Here is a 21,344-nt window from a genome sequence, read left to right on the forward strand (position 1 = left end):
AAACCCATTTTAGGGACAGAATTCCACTCCCTTACTGACACCATAATCTTTCAAGCAATGATTAGACACACAACACAAACACCAGGTGCTTTACGTTAAGTGTACAGCCTGCAAAGTTTGCTGCATTGTTGTATGTGTTCATGCAGATCGGGGGAGTGTTTCTGAAATATTTTGACCAATGTACGTAATCTGGAACATCACTAATATTTCTTCTTCATTGAAAAACATCTTTTTCAACATTTATTTAACATACATAAAGCTTCTTTTCAGTTATCTCTTGTGTTGGTCATTAGAGACAGCCATAGGTGGAACACCTTCTGATTAAATGTTAGTTATACAGAAATGTGAACAGCAGAGTAAAAATCTTTATAATTTCCCCATTCTCCCATCTCTTCTGTATATACCCACTGTTATCCTCCCAGATTTTTATCTGTAAACACACTTATATAAATATATTTTTTGTACTATGCCAAGTATTTTCTAAGTATTTTTTTTTCTATAGAGAAAAAACTGGTTTGGTATTCAAGGCACTTAATAATCTGTCCCCCCAACAGAAACTCTCTAAACTAATTTTTCGATATTTTATCCTATATATTCAATGCTTCAGCCTTTCTGAACTTCTGATGGTTTCCTGCATATGCCATACCCTTTCAGATTCTGTTCCTTTGATGATTCTGTTCTCTGCCTGGAATGCCTTTATTTTTCTATTTTATCTGGTTATATATTTAAAATCTGTTTCAAATGTTATGTCCTATGTGAATCTTTTTTTTTTAGTTTTCTATTGTGGAATTCCTCCTTCCTCTCTATTTTCATAGTATTTTTATATATAACTTGACTATGGCAGTAGTCATCGTTATAACAGCTATCAAGTATTGGCTCTACTGGGTGTAAGTTTAACTTTTTTTACACTTATTTTATTTAATCATCTTTCCACATTGTTGTAACTTACCTGCTTATATGTCATTTCCCAAATAGACCACAATTAACCTACCCAACTTTATTTAGATCCCATTATGTGGCAATATACTTGGACACAAAATAGGTCCTTAGCAAATCCATGTATGAGAAAATGAAAGTAAAAATGTTGCTTTTCAGCACTTGGTATTAAAGTAAATATGTAGATCATAATTGTTCTTGGTGAATATAGACTAGAGAAGGATACTGCATGAAGTGAATGCAAAAGCTACAAGGAAATGGTATGTCTTTTTCCTATATAGAGAATTCATAGGTATGTTAGAAGATTGGGAAAAGCTGAAGAAAATGCAAATAGAATGATCTTATTCTAAGATGCTTTAGCTTGCATTATTTGTTGATGGCTTTAGCCTTTGTGTGGGCATTTTGGGCAGTCATGACAGAATGAAATAATTTTCATCATGAGTGTAACATAAAAAGTGTATGCAAAATGAAAGCAATGAGAGGAGATGAGAAAGGACTGCTATGAGGTGGAAATAGAAATTGTATTTGTCTGTGATCTTCAAAAATTTTGCTTAATTTGCCTCGTAAAATAATTTGGAAAAATGACATACCACTTTGCAAATTTCAAAGTTACTATCTAGGGTCACCTCAGTGGCTCTGTCGGTTAAGCGTCTGACTCGGTTTCGGCTCAGATCATGATGTCACGGTTCATTAGTTCTAGCCCCACGTCAGGCTCCACCCTGTCAGTGAGGAGCCTGCTTGGGATTCTCTCTCCCTCCGTCTGCCCTTCCCCCACTCACACTCTCTGTCTCTCTCTCAAAATAAATAAATAAACATTAAAAAATAAAAATAAAATAAAATACTTTTTATTATAACTTTAAGTAGCTACAGAGATTATAGTTAAAAACATGTTAACGGTAACTATTGTCTATTTCACTGAATCATGAAAAATGTTTACCATATGGTTGAATGGGCTAAATCAGCCCTCATTGCCAAAATCCTTAGCTAAGTCAGACTTGTTATCAATCAATAACACACCTGACTTCATTTTTTAGATCAAATGACCATGTTAATACATCCCATGCAAACTGTCTCGCTTCTGAATTCAAACTATATCCCCTTCTAATTTTCTTGCTTTATTCATAATGGATGGACCCCAGGATGAATGCATTCTTGAATTATCTCTTTGCATATATTCTTGAGACTTTTACAGCCAGGAGGCAATGCACCATAACAATGTTTGGATGGGTGAGACGTATGCTTTCTTTTTTGTAAAATAGAAACAGCGCAATTATGAAAGGAAAAAGAGGAAAGGAAAACTGGTTGCTTGCAGGTGCTTGCATTTGTAGGCAGGTCAGTTTTAGGAAAGGGAATATATGGAAGTTGAGAATTTGGATATAGATTCCCTATAGATATTTGTATCTGCGTTACTTATGAAAAGTCTTTGTTTACATTTTCTTGAAGACTCCTGGGATGGGTTATGTGTACGTAACATTATAGGCATTGGATAGTATGATCACGAGGTAGATTTTGACACAGAGAATATACTTTCTAGTGCTTTGGTAAATACACCAAGTACCCTTTCTATATCTTACATTCAAGAACGTACAGATAACTGCAATCCCATGGTTTACGAATTACGAGACAAGGGGTGCGGGGATGAGTATGTGAATGATCAGAAGAGAAAGCTATGCTAGAGAAGAAATCCCCTTCCCCAAAATGTAAAGCATACAAGATGAAGAGTTTGAAATTCTAAAAATAGGGAAAGGGAATCTCCAGGGTTTTTAATGAGTTCAATGGTAAGGTGGAATGCTGGTTGTGATATTTGTTTCTTTTTTTTTTTTTTTTAATATATGAAATTTGTTGTCAAATTGGTTTCCATACAACACCCAGTGCTCATCCCAAAAGATGCCCTCTTCAATACTCATCACCTCCCCTCCCCCTCCCTCCCACCCCCCATCAACCCTCAATTTGTTCTCAGTTTTTAAGAGTCTCTTATGCTTTGGCTCTCTCCCACTCTAACCTCTTTTTTTTTTTTTCCTTCCCCTCCCCCAAGGGTTTCTGTTAAGTTTCTCAGGATCCACATAAGAGTGAAAACATATGGTATCTGTCTTTCTCTGTATGGCTTATTTCACTTAGCATCACACTCTCCAGTTCCATCCACGTTGCTACAAAGGGCCATATTTCATTCTTTCTCATTGCCACGTAGTACTCCATTGTGTATATAAACCACAGTTTCTTTATCCATTCATCAGGTGATGGACATTTAGGCTCTTTCCACAATTTGGCTATTGTTGAGAGTGCTGCTATAAACATTGGGGTACAAGTGCCCCTATGCATCAGTACTCCTGTATCCCTTGGGTAAATTCCTAGCAGTGCTACTGCTGGGTCATAGGGTAGGTCTATTTTTAATTTTTTGAGGAACCTCCACCCTGTTTTCCAGAGCGGCTGCAACAGTTTGCATTCCCACGAACAGTGCAAGTAGGTTCCCGTTTCTCCACATCCTCTCCAGCATCTATAGTCTCCCGATTTGTTCATTTTGGCCACTCTGACTGGCGTGAGGTGATATCTGAGTGTGGTTTTGATTTGTATTTCCCTGATGAGGAGTGACGTTGAGCATCTTTTCATGTGTCTGATGGCCATCTGGATGTCTTCTTTAGAGAAGTGTCTATTCATGTTTCTGCCCATTTCTTGACTGGATTATTTGTTTTTCGGGTGTGGAGTTTGGTGAGCTCTTTATAGATTTTGGATACTGGCCCTTTGTCCGATATGTCATTTGCAAATATCTTTTCCCATTCCGTTGGTTGCCTTTTAGTTTCGTTGATTGTTTCCTTTGCTGTGCAGAAGCTTTTTATCTTCATGAGGTCCCAAGAGTTCATTTTTGCTTTTAATTCCCTTGCCCTTGGGGATGTGTCAAGTAAGAGATTGCTACGGCTGAGGTCAGAGAGGCTTTTTCCTGCTTTCTCTTCTAGGGTTTTGATGGTTTCCTGTCTCACATTCAGGTCCTTTATCCATTTTGAGTTTATTTTTGTGAATTGTGTAAGAAAGTGATCTAGTTTCATTCTTCCGAATGTTGCTGTCCATTCTCCCAGCACCATTTGTTAAAGATACTGTCTTTTTTCCATTGGATGTTCTTTCCTGCTTTGTCAAGGATTAATTGGCCATACTTTTGTGGGTCTAGTTCTGGGGTTTCTATTCTATTCCATTGGTCTATGTGTCTGTTTTTGTGCCAATACCATGCTGTCTTGATTACAGCTTTGTAGTAGAGGCTAAAGTCTGGGATTGTGATGCCTCCTGCTTTGGTCTTCTTCAAAATTACTTTGGCTATTTGGGGCATTTTGTGGTTCCATACTAGTTTTAGGATTGCTTGTTCTAGCTTCGAGAAGAATGCTTGTGCAATTTTGATTGGGATTGCATTGAATGTGTAGATTTCTTTGGGTAGTATTGACATTTTAACAATATTTATTCTTCCAATCCATGAGCACGGAATGTTTTTCCATTTCTTTATATGTTCTTCGATTACCTTCATAAGCTTTCTATAGTTTTCAGCATACAGATCTTTCACATCTTTGGTTAGGTTTATTCCTAGGTATTTTATGCTTCTTGGTGCAATTGTGAATGGGATCAGTTTCTTTATTTGTCTTTCTGTTGCTTCATTATTAGTGTATAAGAATGCAACTGATTTCTGTACCTTGATTTTGTATCCTGCAACTTTGCTGAATTCATGTATCAGTTCTAGTAGACTTTTGGTGGAGTCTTTTGGATTTTCCATGTATAATATCATGTGAACTGCAAAAAGTGAAAGCTTGACTTCATCTTTGCCAATTTTGATGCCTTTGATTTCCTTTTGTTGTCTGATTGCTGATGCTAGCACTTCCAACACTATGTTAAACAACAGCGGTGAGAGTGGACATCCCTGTCGTGTTCCAGATCTCAGGGGGAAGCTCTCAGTTTTTCCCCATTGAGGATGATATTAGCTGTGGGCTTTTCATAAATGGCTTTTATTATGTTTAAGTATGTTCCTTCTATCCCGACTTTCTCGAGGGTTTTTATTAAGAAAGGATGCTGAATTTTGTCAAATGCTTTTTCTGCATCGATTGACAGGATCATATGGTTCTTATCTCTTCTTTTATTAATGTGATGTATCACGTTGATTGATTTGTGAATGTTGAACCAGCCCTGCATCCCAGGAATGAATCCCACTTGATCGTGGTGAATAATTCTTTTTATATGCTGTTGAATTTGATTTGCTAGTATCTTATTGAGAATTTTTGCATCCATATTCATCAGAGATATTGGCCTGTAGTTCTCTTTTTTTACTGAGTCTCTGTCTGGTTTAGGAATCAAAGTAATGCTGGCTTCATAGAATGAGTCTGGAAGTTTTCTTTCCCTTTCTATCTTTTGGAATAGCTTGAGAAGGATAGGTATTATCTCTGCTTTAAATGTCTGGTAGAATTCCCCAGGGAAGCCATCTGGTCCTGGACTCTTATTTGTTGGGAGATTTTTGATAACTGATTCAATTTCTTCGCTGGTTATGGGTCTGTTCAAGCTTTCTATCTCCTCCAGTTTGAGTTTTGGAAGTGTGTGGGTGTTTAGGAATTTGTCCATTTCTTCCAGGTTGTCCAGTTTGTTGGCATATAATTTTTCATAGTATTCCCTGATAATTGCTTGTATCTCTGAGGGATTGGTTGTAATAATTCCATTTTCATTCATGATTTTATGTATTAGGATCATCTCCCTTTTCTTTTTGAGAAGCCTGGCTAGAGGTTTATCAATTTTGTTTATTTTTTCAAAAAAAAACAACTCTTGGTTTCTTTGATCTGCTCTACAGTTTTTTTAGATTCTATATTGTTTATTTCTGCTCTGATCTTTGTTATTTCTCTTCTTCTGCTGGGTTTGGGGTGTCTTTGCTGTTCTGCTTCTATTTCCTTTAGGTGTGCTGTTAGATTTTCTTTTTGGGATTTTCCTTGTTTCTTGAGATAGGCCTGGATTGCAATGTATTTTCCTCTCAGAACTGCCTTCGCTGCATCCCAAAGCGTTTGGATTGTTGTATTTTCATTTTCGTTTGTTTCCATATATTTTTTAATTTCTGCTCTAATTGCCTGGATGGCGCATTCATTCTTTAGTAGGGTGTTCTTTAACCTCCATGCTTTTGGAGGTTTTCCAGACTTTTTCCTGTGGTTGATTTCAAGCTTCATAGCATTGTGGTCCGAAAGTATGCATGGTATAATCTCAATTCTTATATACTTATGAAGAGCTGTTTTGTGACCCAGTATGTGATCTATCTTGGAGAATGTTCCATGTGCGCTCGAGAAGAAAGTATATTCTGTTGCTTTGGGATGCAGAGTTCTAAATATATCTGTCAAGTCCATCTGAACCAATGTATCATTCAGGGCCCTTGTTTCTTTATTGACCATGTGTCTAGATGATCTATCCGTTGTTGTAAGTGGGGTGTTAAAGTCCCCTGCAATTACCACATTCTTGTCAATAAGCTTGCTTATGTTTGTGAGTAATTGTTTTATATATTTGGGGGCTCCTGTATTCGGCACATACACATTCATAATTGTTAGTTTTTCTTGATGGATAGACCCTCTAATTATTATATAATGCCCTTCTTCATTTCTTGTTACAGCCTTTAATTTAAAGTCTAGTTTGTCTGATATAAGTATGGCTACCCCAGATTTCTTTTGACTTCCAGTAGCATGATAAATAGTTCTCCATCCCCTCACTGTCAATCTGAAAGTGTCCTCAGGTCTAAAATGAGTCTCTTGTAGACAGCAAATATATGGGTCTTGTTTTTTTATCCATTCTGATACCCTATGTCTTTGGTTGGCGCATTTAGTCCATTTACATTCAGTGTTATTATAGAAAGATATGGGTTTAGAGTCATTGTGATGTGTGTAGGTTTCATGCTTGTAGCGATGTCACTGGTACTTTGTCTCACAGGATCCCCCTTAGGATCTCTTGTAGGGCTGGTTTAGTGGTGATGAATTCCTTCAGTTTTTGTTTGTTTGGGAAGACCTTTATCTCTCCTTCTATTCTAAATGACAGATTTGCTAGATAGAGGATTCTCGGCTGCATATTTTTTTCTGTTCATCACATTGAAGATTTCCTGCCATTCCTTTCTGGCCTGCCAAGTTTCAGTAGAGAGATCCGTCACTAGTCTTATTGGTCTCCCTTTATATGTTAGAGCACATTTATCCCTAGCTGCTTTCAGAATTTTCTCTTTATCCTTGTATTTTGCCACTTTCGCTATGATATGTCGTTAGGAAGATTGATTCAAGTTGCGTCTGAAGGAAGTTCTCTGTGCCTCTTGGATTTCAATGCCTTTTTCCTTCCCCAGATCAGGGAATTTCTCAGCTATTATTTCTTCAAGTACACCTTCAACACCTTTCCCTCTCTCTTCCTCCTCTGGGATATCAATTATGTGTAGATTATTTCTCTTTAGTGCATCACTTAGTTCTCTAATTTTCCCCTCATACTCCTGGATTTTTTTATCTCTCTTTTTCTCAGCTTCTTCTTTTTCCATAATTTTATCTTCTAGTCCACCTATTCTCTCCTCTGCCTCTTCTTTTTTTTTTTTAATATTTATTTATTTTTGAGACAGAGAGAGACAGAGCATGAACGTGGGAGGGGCAGAGAGAGAGGGAGACACAGAATCGGAAGCAGGCTCCAGGCTCTGAGCCATCAGCCCAGAGCCCGAGGCGGGGCTCGAACTCATGGACCGTGAGATCGTGACCCGGGCTGAAGTCGGACGCTTAACCGACTGAGCCACCCAGGCGCCCCTCCTCTGCCTCTTCAATCAGAGCTGTGGTCATCTCCATTTTATTTTGCAGCTCATTAATAGCATTTTTTAGCTCCTCCTGTCTGTTCCTTAGTCCCTTGATCTCTGTAGCAATAGATTCTCTGCTGTCCTTTATACTGTTTTCAAGCCCAGTGATTAATTTTATGACTATAGTTCTAAATTCACTTTCTGTTATATTGTTTAAATCATTTTTGATCAGGTCGTTAGCTGTTGTTATTTCCTGGAGGTTTTTTTGAGGGGAATTCTTCTGTTTTGTCATTTTGGATAGTCCCTGGAGTGGTGCGGGCCTGCAGGGCACTTCCCCTGTGCTGTCTTGAATAACTTGCGTTGGTGGGCATGGCCGCAGTCAGACCTGATGTCTGCCCCCAGCCCGCCGCTGGGGCCACAGTCAGACTGGTGTGTGTCTTCTCTTCCCCTCTCCTAGGGGCGGTATTCACTGTGGGGTGGCGTGGCCCATCTGAGCTACTTGCACACTGCCAGGCTTGTGGTGCTGGGGATCTGGCGTATTAGCTGGGGTGGATCGGCAACGTGCACAGGGGCAGGAGGGGCAGGCACAGCTCACTTTTCCTTCAGGGCCTTGCGGTACCGGCAGTGAGGCAGTGGATCCATCCGGAGGGATGGATCCGTAGAAGCACAGCCTTGGGTGTTTGCGTGGTGCAACCAAGTTCCCTGACAGGAAATGGTTTCCTTTGGGATTTTGGCTTGGGGATGGGCGAAGGAGATGGCGCTGGCGAGCACCTTTGTTCCCCGCCAAGCTGCGCTCTGTAGTCCGGGGCTCAACAACTCTCCCTCCTGATGTCCTCCAGCCCTCCCTCTCTCCGAGCAGAGCTGTTAACTTATAACCTTCCAGATGTTAAGTCCCGCTTCCTGTCAGAACACACTCCATCTGGCCCCTCCGCTTTTGCCAGCCAGACTCGGGTGCTCTGCTTGGCCGGCGGGCCGCCCCTCCGCCCCGGCTCCCTCCTGCCAGTCCGTGTAGCGCACAATGCCTCTCCACCCATCCTACCCTCTTCCGTGGGCCTCTAGTCTATGCTTGGCTCCAGAGACTCCGTTCTGCTAGTCTTCTCGTGGTTTTCTGGGTTATTTAGGCAGGTGTAGGTGGAATCTAAGTGATCAGCAGGTCGCAGTGAGCCCAGCATCCTCCTATGCTGCCATCTTCCTTCAAAAAAAAAAAAGAAGTGATATTTGTTTCTTGAAAATACATTTTGATCTGTTGAACAAGAAGGGATTAATTATTAATCCCTTCCCTCAGTATTATGGACTATTATTTATGTACAATCAAAGAACTTTTATAACTTGGATTTTCCTGTAGCTTGTGAAATATTATATTTTACCTGAAAAGCTTTCATTTCTAGCATAAAACATAGGCTAATAAAAATGATCAGTGATTTTAAATTTCTTTTTTATTCTCACTTTAAAATGGAATGCTTTTGGTTTTAAAGATTGCAAGAATATATAAAAATGCTTAGAATAGGTTTTCATATCAATATTGATTTAGCTTTCTAAATGTAATGTATTTTAAAATATGCAACATTACCTATGGACTTAATATTTTCTATTTAGTTATAATGCAGTATAGCATTAGAGTAAGCCCAGCCAACATTAGGAAAGCTTCTGTTGAGCTATTTGTTTAACTATTTGCAAATTCACTTAAAAATACTTGTATTTTAAACATGCTAAATTGATGGTATGCAAGTCGGAAAACTATATGATATCAATTTTATTCCCATTGCTGTATTGGGCTAATTTTTTAAAACAAGAACCTGTGTTAGAGTTGAAGGAACTCCAGATAGTTCTCATAGCTCAGCAGTATAAAACACAATCTGTGGCTATAATAAAAAAAAATATTCCAGCAGGTTCAAAGAGATTGGGGATAAAAAGCCACTCATTTGCTTTTTTGTAGAAGCAGTAGCAATCTGCAGACAAGCTATTCTAGCTTCAAAACAGTATGGTAGATGGTTTTCTGGAACTTGCAATTACAGAAATCCACTTTAACCTTTCTTTCTTACTGGCAGGTGTCCCATTGGCTTGCAGCCAGAGGCTGCGAGTGTAGTGCAGCCGGTGTGTCCCCCAGAGTGCTGAAAATGCCGACACTCCAGCTGGCTGCTCATAATTGCACTGATTGTGGTCTGACAACCCAGAGCTCCAAGAAAGAAATGTGATGAATATACGAAAATATTTTACAAATTTGATCAGATTACAAATTTCATCTCTCTTTTTTCTCCTCTATAGATATGATATCTGCACTTATAAAAATAAGCCCTGTGGAACATTGGGTAAGTTTTTTATGAAGGGAGGATAGTTCAGATTGTCTTTTTGGTCCAGTGACTTTACTCTTCATCATTAATTTGGTCATTTTCCTTTCTGGCACATCTGAAATTACTCCCATAAATTGTTAAAAACTTAACCTTTGTGGTATGTCACTTACTAGGAAACAAGTGGAATGATGATTAAAAACAACTTAGAAGATGTTTCTAAATCTTCAATCATGTTGAATCAAAAGTTACCACTCTATAATGTATTTTCCAAAAATACCAAGGAATTTGAGAGCAAAGGAAAGCAAACAGCATCTTCAAATATCAGGCTAGGAAAGGAAAGGGGGAAAACTGGGGGGGGGGGATACTTAAAGGAGAGATGTTGTGTTCTTAATGTACTTCCTTCGGTGCAATTTTGTGGAACATGTATATCCCTGTAAATTAGGATATTAGAAATTTTCAGTACCTGAACAACAATAAAATAGAGAGAGAGAGAGAGAGAGAGAGGGAGAAAGAGAGGACAGGAGTATTTTTCTTTTGCTCCCCAGAAATCATTTGTTTTTTTGAAAAGCGTTTCTGTAGTATTTTAGAATTTAAAAAATTACATTTTGTTGCAGAGCATAACTTCATTCTGGTTAAAAGTTAACTGCAAATATAAATGGAGGAAAATGATAGCTTTCAAGTAGGCTTAATTGTTAAGCAACTAGAGTTATTTTTAAGAACAGGCTTTTTTTTTCTATGATAAATTTTTTAGTGTCATAGAGACTTTATACAGACACAAAAGTTAAGCACCTGAAGGTGAATTTTTTACTGTCTCTATGAAAAGTCTCAATTTTCTTATATGTAAAGGAACAATTGTGAAATCTATTCCTATGCCCCTCAAAAGAATTTTGGGAAGATCAAATTTAAGTAGAAATGGTAGAAAAGATGTTACCCAATTTCCTAGGGAGTTCGGAAAGCCACCTGTTTATAGAGACTTGTCTTGATTTTTATCTGCCTTTCCACTCTTCTCCTACTGCAATTCCCTTGGGATTTAAGGGTAGAGAAGAAATCCCAATTAACCAATTTGAGTATTTATAGTGGAGAAGTTTGCTAGTTAAAAAGCATAATGGCAAAAGAGCTGTCTTTCCTTAGAGATCTCACTTCAAAAAGATTTAGGTTTTTAGGTTAATTAGACAATGTAATTCATTGGAAAGGACCCTAAACTGGAAACTAACAGCTGGCTTTGACAGTTTCATTGCATTAGCCTTTACTCTTCATTTAGGACTTTGTTCCTCAATTTCCTTATCTACGAAGTAGGAGCAGTATCTGCCCTTATGCAGCAGGGATATTGTAAAAATCATTTCAAGAAAGATGTTTGGTAAAGAAGTACTATAAAATGCACTGGTATTATTACTTATTGTAGAAATTATACTGTTTAACCTAACCTCTCTATTATTCAAATTCAATAAACCATTTACTAAGTGCTTAATCAATTTTAGGTACAATGGACACTAAGCTTCAAAGCTAGAGCTTGTATTTTTCTAGTATATATATATTCTGAGGATATACATATGTGTATATATGTATTCATATACATACACATATTCTATTCTGATTTTTGAAGGTAGATTATTTACATTGAGATATGTTCTTTATTAGGATATTAGTAATAACACTGCCTGTACTTTTCTTGTTATTTTTACCAAAGTAGATTCAAGATATTTTTCTACCCTACATCTCTTTTTTTCCCCGAGTATGTATTCCAACTTTTATAGTTTATTAATTTCTCAAATGAATACAATAATACTTTAGTACATGTCAATGCATTTTCAAGCTCAGTATAAATTATTTTTCAAATTATAAACCATTGTAAATTATTTTTTGTATTATGTCGTGGTGAAAACTGAGTGCATATGTTTACATGTGTTGACCTTCATATGTGGAAAATATATTATCAGTACAGAATTTATCAGGTTTTTTTCTTTTTGGGTGGTTATTCTGGCAACTTTCATGTTGGTTTTATGCTAATACTTGCATATTGTACCTTGCTTAGTACTTCTGATGACCAACTGTTACATGGCTAAGTAGATTTAAGGGTGCAAACTGTGGCCATCAAACTGAGGAAATCTAAATGACCCAAAGAGTAATCAAACCCCTATTAACACAGTCACACGTAAGAACTTTGACAACTTCAATTTTATAGAAATACAGAAAGTTGTAGGGGTTGTAAAAAATAACATCTAAATTATTTTATTTCACTTAAGATTAAGCTCTGCATTTCCAACTAGTAGTTATTTCCCAAATATGTTCTTTCTAAAGTTGTTCTTTTAGTAGAACAACTAAGTTAATTTTCTATCAGATACAGAAGTAAATCTGTGCTTGCAAATACACCTTGGGGAGTCATTGAGAAAAATACTACCACATGGCATAGACCAAACAACCACAATAACAACAAGCAAAAAGCTAACCCATGGAATAATATATTTTGGAAAATAGAAGAAATGTTAATTTCACAATAATTATTCTTTGTAATTGTTTTTTAGCCAAATTTCATAAAGCTCAAAACAGAAACATTTTTCGGTGTGGCTTTGTTCTTCCAATATCATGGATGATATTGAACTCAGTAGCTTAAAGCCAGATAATCTACAGCAAACTTTTTTTGTATTCTTTCTCTCCTTCTCCTTCTCTTTCTTTCTCTTAATGGAATTTGGAAGTAACACTGATTAAATATTTTTGATTAACAAAAAAAAATCAAGTCACCTTGCCCCAACTAGTACCTCTTTTTACTTCCTCTTCTTCAGGTCTCAAGACTTCTAAGTCAGTAGAAGGACACTACAAGATAACACTAGTATTTATAATAACTCAGAGAGGCAGAAATCAACCTCTTTCCCAACTCCTGCTCCTTCCACATAAAACAGTAGGAAAAGCAAACAGTCTATTAGGTAATCTAACACTGACCTCAACTTTGTTCCAGTGTGGCTATTATGTTCATATTTTATATTAGAAGGTACAGAGAAACAATTTCTAGAACTTTCTTGTCAGTAAAAATATTAACTGAATAGCTTTTACTATTCCAAATTAGTGTAGCTGGGAAATTGTACCTAGCATAGAACATTGTTTATTGCAGTCAATAAATATTCATTGAATTGAATTTGAACCACTTTTTGTGGGGAGATAATTATTACTTGGGTAATGATAGTAGACTACTAACATATAAAATATAAAATGTTTTTTCTACTTTTCCTTCAATTTCTTCTAAATAACTGTCATCCCTATATGTGTTAAATATGATTTGGCATCTGTTTCCTTATGACACATGACATTTTATCTTTCATACAAAAATTCTTTTTTCTAAGCACTGTTTTAAAGTTATGTATTAATTCACAGGGCATGATATTTATTTGGAAGTAAATATGAAAGCTTTTACAGGCCAAAATTCCCAAGGGAGGAATACCTTGAAAACATAACATTTCACTAAAATCAGCAAGTTAACACTGTAGTTTTTGCTTTATTAGTAAAACTAAGGCATTGAAGGGGGATGGGGGAGGGATAAATACACTGAGTGCGTGAAAGACTTGCTTTCCATTAAAATACCAAAAGACACTGTTGCATCACTACCAGGACTGATTTCAGAAGATTAAAAAAATGCAAAACCTATTTTTTAACAGTTCTCCTTTTTCTCTTTTGAATCATTCATTTTTGCTTTTATAAAAAAAGTCATTAAAAAATTATTTGGGATTCCCTTTTTTTGGTAACTAAAAAGTTGCTTGTATATTTTTATGAACCCACTAAACTTAAACAGATCTCTTTAGAAAAATAATGTGGATATATTTTGCTTTCTACAGCCTAAAGAATGTTAAAATAGAAATGCTTTCTTGAATTCCCTCTTCTGGCTCAAGTTACTAGGTGGTCCCAAGTTACCAGAAGTAAAATTTATAAATCTAACCCCTAGTCTAGACATTTTCCAGCACTGACTGCAGTTCAAAAAATATTAATGTCTAGCCGGCAAAGTGAAACTCCCCCCAGTGATTTTGCAAATGACTAGAAAGTTAACCTTTTGCCAACTGCTCCTTCTGTGCATGGAGGTTATTAAAAAGAATCCAGGCATTTATAAGTATGGGCTTTTTAAGACTGAAACACCTTGGCTTGACCCTTTGTGTCTCCTTCTGTTTATTCAGGCTTGGCCTCTGTGGCTGGAATGTGTGAGCCTGAAAGGAGCTGCAGCATTAATGAAGACATTGGCCTGGGTTCAGCTTTTACCATTGCACATGAGATTGGTCACAAGTGAGTGAGTTTAAGAAAATCAAAATAAATTTTAGAACTCCACTCTTTTGAGCAACTCATAACTACTGTGTGGAACGCCTGTGCTCAACCGTATTTTACTGCCTTTTTGTCTGATTTCAATAGAGAATGTTATCATTTGGGGTGTTGAGATAAATCATCTTAAGAACTGGAGACTTGTTAAATAATCTTTATGGTTCAATGACCCATAGTTTTAGAGTGGTGAATGCACCACACTTAAGTTTTGTTACATGTATTTGAAATAATTTATCTTTAGCATGGTCTGCTCATCACCTAGTTCCTCCAAGTTAAATTGTTTAAGTGATCTGTTTTTTCATTAAGTGACAATACCTATATATTTTAAAATCACTATTGACACTGCTACCATAAAGTCTACTTTGACTTTTCACTCTTCATACAGCTGTGAACATACCTTTTCCAGACATAAAGTTTGTGCAATTGATGCTGTGTAACTTGTGTTTTCAGGTGTACTTGTATGTCACTGAAACACACACACACACACACACACACACACACACACACACACAATCAAAACTGATGTTACAGAGAGCAGTGAGACATCATTTTCATCACTTTTTAGGAGGCTCTGGAGTTTTTAATATTTGCTTTAAATAAATCTGTGACCCAAACTGTCCTATGGCTGTCCCCCCGAATACACACACATAGCAGTAAAATCCTTACTTGTTTATTTCAAGCAACAGGCAGTAGTAAATGTAAAAGCCTGCTCATGTGGAAGGAGAGAAATTTGAAAACTGTAAAAGGATAGTCAAACAGTTTTAAGTAAAACAAGCAGCCTATTTGCAGGAACTCCTGACATTTGTAAGATTTAAGTTTTACAGTCTACTTTTTTGGTAGAGAAATGGATGGGGGAAAAGAAGAACAAATAGAAATGAATGTTTATTATACACTTGCCTCAGAGGTCATTCCTAAGATAAATCTGTAGTTCAGCTATTTTTTTTTCAAAGTGGAGAGTGAAATTAAGTCAGTCTGTTGCATTATTTTGAAGATTGCAATTTAAATTATACCAAATTAGTGTTGATTTATGTAAAGGCAAGTGACTAGCAAGTTTAAACCTAACTTGATTCAGACATGAGGAAAAGTCAGTATTACAGTTTTAATGAAGTCTTAAAAATTTTGGTATTCTAGTTTCCATTGCAATAAACAGCAGGAGTACAAAAGGGGAAAGCCTCTGAACCAGTTTATCTTCAACACACTTAAAACTCTGGCTCATTAATGACTGTCATAATCTTATGCAACCACACTGAATTTAATAGGTTCCGTTAGATTCAATTACATTGAAAGGTTAGGACAAGTAACATACAGTGGATAAATTATGTATGTATGGGAGCACTATTTCCACATGCAGTCATAAGTTAGTCAGTGTCAGCATATGTATTGTAAGGCTCATTCTTGTATGTACTTAATAGCTGAAGTGAGGGTTTATCTTTCTTTGTATCTTTTATTAAGATGAAGATTCTAACTGACCTTCTCTGTCAGACTTCCTAGAGTCCTTTTTGTTGTTTTTGGCCTCTTGGGTAATTCCTTCTAATTCTTTGTAAGATGAATGGTTTGTACCTTATGTAGAAGATTATGAAAGAGAAGTAGAGTATCAATATACCTTTTAAGATTTATATGCTCTGGAATAACTTTATTTCGCAACTAATTCTTGTTTGATAATGCAACTGCTAAAAAATGAGGAGGTGGGGAATCTACAAAATGCTTTATGTTGAGAGCCAGAAGAAATTCTTCCATTTAAAAATGTTATTTGACAAACTAAAAATCAGCTATCTTTCCATGTCCAGTTGATTAATGGGTCAGTTTCCTCTATTCCCTTTTCCCCAGACAATGAGGCGGGATATATCTAACATATCTTTTTCAATGTAACAAATTATTATTTGGTCACTTAAGGAAAATCTATTTCATGGATGGAGATCCCTTGACTTGTTTTTAAGATCTTGGGCTTAGCTTTAAGGAACTTAGCAAGTCAACTCTGGCACAACTCATGGCATCACTAAAATACAATCCCCTATTTTTCCTGAAAGAAAGCAACAGCCATGTTAAATATATCAGGTATAGTTTTCAGTTAGAGTGTGCTGAATTTTTATAACTTGTATCATTTAGTAGGATGGATTGTAAGTGATGTGACAATATCTGCAGGTTCATCACAGTGAAGAATATTTGACTATAAATTATTGAGAAGTGCCCTCATTGAATCACTAGACTGAAGATTTTCAATGTATTCTTTACATTGTGTAGAATATGGTTTTGCACCCACTGTATACTTGTGTAGGTATAGAATATCCATTTTAAACAGCTATGGGACAAATTTTTCCTTGAGTAGGCCTTGGTGACCACTTTTATTGGTGGGGGTGGGGGGTGGACCATACGGGAATTGAATTAGTGACCACTTTTATTTCTCTCCATGGCTTTGTGAAAACAAGAAAGATTGAGGTTTATGCAATATTTAAGTAACATGTCTAGCTGTAATGTAGCTATAAGCCAAAGGCAATTAATGAACCTTATAGAAATGAATGTTCATTGAAAGATTTTTTTTTTGTTAATAAACTAGTTGCCATAGATTTCAGCAATTGAAAAAATTATGATGTTGAAAGGGGGCGGCAAGAATTCAACCAGACTTCTTTATGTTGAGAAAAGTCTGATGTTTCCACATGGTATAAGAATAAATAATCTTAAAAAGATCTTAAAAATTGTCATAGTTATTTGAGATGCATATTGAAATATGCAGGACTGACGTGACAGGATGTCTGAGATTTACTTTGAAAATAAAATGAAAAAGAGAAAGATAAGGCAAGAATAGCATCTTGAATTTTATCATCTTGAAAATGTATGAATGGGAGTTCATTATGCCATTCTTTCTACTATTGTACATGTCTGATATTTTCTCACAAAAAAGAATAGGTCCTAAGATCATAAATCTTTTAATTAACTTAACCCATTTATTAATTAATCATGATTTAATGAACTATAACTCTGATTTTGAGAGAATTTATGGAAGTGTTAAATATTTTAGCAAAAGCTGCAGGTGTATATTGGCCTTGCTTTTGGAAATCAGTACCAATGTTTGGTCTTACCGATAGGGATATAGAAGATTGGTTAGGAGATGATTTTTTTTTTTTTTTTAAGGAGAAATGTGGCAGACTTCATGATAAAATGGTAAATTAGGCTACCTGTATTAGGAAGCTCTTATCACTATTTTCTTTTATCTGAACTTGCCTTCTCCTGTTGCAAGTACTTAGGTTGTCTCTAAATGCTTGATTAGGGCTCTACTTTCATAGTAGAAGGCTAATGATTAACATACACTGAGGGATTCTTAATATTTGAGACTGTATTTGGGACTTTAATGCTTTTTGTCTAGTTTTGATGTCAAAATAATATTAGTCTTATAAATGAGTGAAGAAGTTTTCTATTTTCTGGAAGAGTTTGCTTTCCCATGAGTACATTTTAGAACACCATTTTGGTATAATTTACATACAATAAATATGCATACATTTTGAGTATGGATCAGTGAATTTTGGCAAATGTATATAACTGTTTAACCACCACCATAATCAAGATATCAACATTTCCATTACCTGAACAAGTCCCCTTATTCCCTTTTATAGTCAGTCTCCACCTTTTCTCTGGGCCCAGACAGCCACAGATCTACTTTCTATCACTATAGATTAGCCTTGTCTTTTCTATAGTTTCATTTAAGTGGACTTATATAGTGGGTACTCTTTTGTGATTAGTTTCTTTCCCTTAGCATAATGCTTTGGAGATTCACCCATGTTGTGTGTACCAGTAGCTTTGTTGTTGTTGTTTTTGTTGTTGTTGTTGTTTTCTGAATAATATTCCCTATCAATAATGATAGCACCTACCACATTTTAGGTTTTTTCTAGTTTGGGGCTATTATGATGAATAGAACTGCTGTGAACATCCACGTACACGTATTTGTTTGGACATATACTTTCATCTCTCTTGGGTGGTACTGTTGGTAGTATGGTATGTGTTAGGTTTACTCTATCATAAACTGGTTTTCAAAGTGTCTCTATACCATTTTACATTCCCACTAGCAATCTCTGAGAGTTCTGATTACTTCAAGATCCTTGCCAACATTTGTTTTTGTCTTTTTAATTTTAGCCATCATTATGCATTTCAGTGGCATCTCATTGTAATTTTAATTAGTTAAGCAACTATTTTCTGGTAAATAATGATGTTAGTGATGATGAGCATCTTTTCATATACTTATTTGTCATTCATTATCTTCTTTGAATATCTAGTCAAAATCTTTTTCCCACTTTTTCTTTTTAACTGTGGTGTTTTCTTCTTATTGAGTTGCAAGATTTCTCAATATATCCTGGGTAAAAGTCTTTGTCATATATAGATAATGTGACTGTGACTATCTTCTCCAGGTCTGTTTTTTGCCATTCATTTTTTTATGGTATTTTGTAAAAAAACAGAATTTAAAAATTTTGATGAAGTGTAATTAAAAAAATTTTTCTTTTATGGTTTGTGTTTTTTGTGTCCTAAAATGTCTTTGCCTAGTTCAAAATTGTAAACGTTTTCTTCTGTATTTTTGTCTAGAAGTTTTATACTTTTAGCTTTTTATATTAAGATCTATGATCCATTTTGAGTTAATTTTTTGTGTAGTGTGAGGTAACAACTCAGGTCCCTTTTTTTGTCATGGATATCTAGTTATTTTAGCACAATCTTAAAAAATTGGTTGGTTTGTAGTTTTAATATCTTTGTTGAGTTCTGTATCAGAATAAAGTTAGTCATACAAATTAAATTGAATTGAGTTTTAGTGTTAGAATAAAGTTAGTCATATAAATTGCTCTATTTTCTGAAAGAGTTTGTACACATAAGGTTAATGTTATTTCTTCCTTAAATGTTTGGTAGAATTCACCAATGAAGCCATCTGAGCCTGGAATTTTCATTATGGGAAGATTATTGATTAATAATTTGGTTTTTAAATTAAATATAGGATAGCACATTATCTAAATCTTTTGAGTTTTTTTTTTGTTAATTATGTCTTTCAAAGCATTTAGACTATTTTAACTAAATTGTCAATTTATTATCATGCAGTTTATAATAATCCCTTGTCTTTTTTAATGTCTGTCATATGAATAATGATGTTCCACCATTCATTCTTGATATTTGTAATTTGTGTTTTCTCCTTTTTTCTTTTTTTTCCAGCTTTATTGAGATATAATTGACATATAACATTGTATAAGTTTAAGGTGTACAACGTGATGATTTGATACACATATATATTGTGAAATGATTACCATGATAAGGTTAGTTAACACATCCATCACATCATATAATTAATTACCTTTTCTTGTGCGTGTGGTGAGAGCATTCAAAATCCACTCTCTTAGCAACTTTCAAGTATACAATACAGTATTGTCAACTATAGTCACAATACTCTACACGAGACCTCCAGAATTTATTCATCGTATAACTGGAAGTTGTACACTTTGAATACCTCCATTTTCCTTCACACTCTAGTCCCTGACAACCTCTAGTCTACTTACTGTATCTAGGATTTCAGCTTTTTTAGATTATACATATAAGTGAGATCACACAGTATTTGTCTTCAGTCTGACTTATTTCACTTGTAATTCCCTCAAGGTTCATCTTCGTTGAACCAAATGACAGGATTTTCTTTCTTTTTATGACTGAACAATATTCGTGTGTGTGTGTGTGTGTGTGTGTGTGTGTGTGTGTGTGTGTGTGTGTGTGTTTGTGGATCTATATACCACATTTTCTTTATCCATTTATCCCTCGATGGACACTTAGATTGTTTCTATATTGTGGCTATTGTAATTAGTTCTCCAATGAACATCTATTTGAGATAGTCATTTCATTTCCCTTGGCTGTATACCCACAAGTGGGATTTCTGGATCATATGATAGTTCTACTGTTACTTTTTTGAAGAACCTCCAAACTGTTTTCTATAGTGGCTATACCAATTTACATTCCCATCAGCAATGGTTCCCTTTTCTTTCCTTTCTTACTGGCTTTTGTAATCTATTGTCTTTTCATATTAACCCTTCGAACAGGTGTGATGTGATATCTCATTGTAGTTTTGATTTGCATTTCCCAGATGATTGGTGATGTTGAAAATCCTTTTCCCCTATATTTTCTTCTAGGTCTTATGCTTAAATCTTTAACTCATTTTGAGTTAATTCTTATGAGTTGTGCAAGATAGGGGTCCAGTTTCATTTTTTTGCAGTCCAATTTTTTCCACCCCATTTACTATGGAGGACTATTCTTTTCCCATTGAGTATTCTTGGCAACCTTTTATTTTTTATTTTTATTTATTTACTTATTTTTATTTTTTATTCTTTAAAATTTACATCCAAATTAGTTAGCATATAGTGAAACAATGATTTCAGGAGTAAATTCCTTAGTGCCCCTTACCCATTTAGCCCATCCCCCCTCCCATAACCCCTCCAGTAACCCTCAATTTGTTCTCCATATTTATGAGTCTCTTCTGTTGTGTCCCCCTCCCTGTTTTTATATTATTTTTGTTTCCCTTCCCTTATGTTCATCTCTTTTGTCTCTTAAAGTCCTCATATGAGTGAAGTCACATGATATTTGTCTTTCTCTGACTAATTTCACTTAGCATAATACCCTCCAGTTCCATCCATGTAGTTGAAAATGGCAAGATTTCATTCTTTTTGATTGCTGAGTGATACTCCATTATGTATGTGTGTGTGTGTATATATATATATGTATATTATATATATATGTATATATATGTATATATGTATATATGTATATATATGTATATAGATATGTATATATATGTATGTGTGTGTGTGTGTATATACATATATATATACATATATATATATGTATACATACCACATTTTCTTTATCCATTCATCCATTGATGGACATTTGGGCTCTTTCCATACTTTGGCTATTGTTGATAGTGCTGCTATCAACACAGGGATGCATGTATCCCTTCAAAACAGCATACTTGCATCCTTTGGATAAATATCTAGTAGTACAATTGCTGGGTCGTAGGGTAGTTCTATTTTAAATTTTTTGAGGAACCTCCATACTATTTTCCA

The 21,344-nt window shown here is 35.5% G+C and overlaps 1 protein-coding gene across 8 annotated transcripts in view; it reads left to right on the forward strand.

Annotated features, from left to right (window-relative positions):
• The window catches only part of ADAMTS6 (ADAM metallopeptidase with thrombospondin type 1 motif 6), a 305,077-nt gene that overhangs the window by 119,853 nt on the left and 163,880 nt on the right, over positions 1–21,344 (forward strand). For 7 of the 8 annotated variants that reach the window (XR_002071347.2, XM_053907329.1, XM_019414343.2 and 4 more), the window contains exons 8-9: positions 9,953–9,996; positions 14,136–14,241. The exons of the other annotated variant lie outside the window; for it this stretch is intronic. Coding sequence is in view for 6 of the 7 variants with exons in the window: in XM_053907329.1 (XP_053763304.1) it covers positions 9,953–9,996; positions 14,136–14,241 (150 nt within the window). In the remaining variant the exon portion in view is untranslated. The remainder of the gene's footprint in view (positions 1–9,952; positions 9,997–14,135; positions 14,242–21,344) is intronic. 8 annotated transcript variants of the gene reach the window in all.

The sequence above is a fragment of the Panthera pardus genome, unplaced genomic scaffold, assembly GCF_024362965.1.
Source record: "Panthera pardus isolate Hobbes unplaced genomic scaffold, ASM2436296v1 HiC_scaffold_2, whole genome shotgun sequence".
NCBI lineage: Eukaryota > Metazoa > Chordata > Mammalia > Carnivora > Felidae > Panthera > Panthera pardus.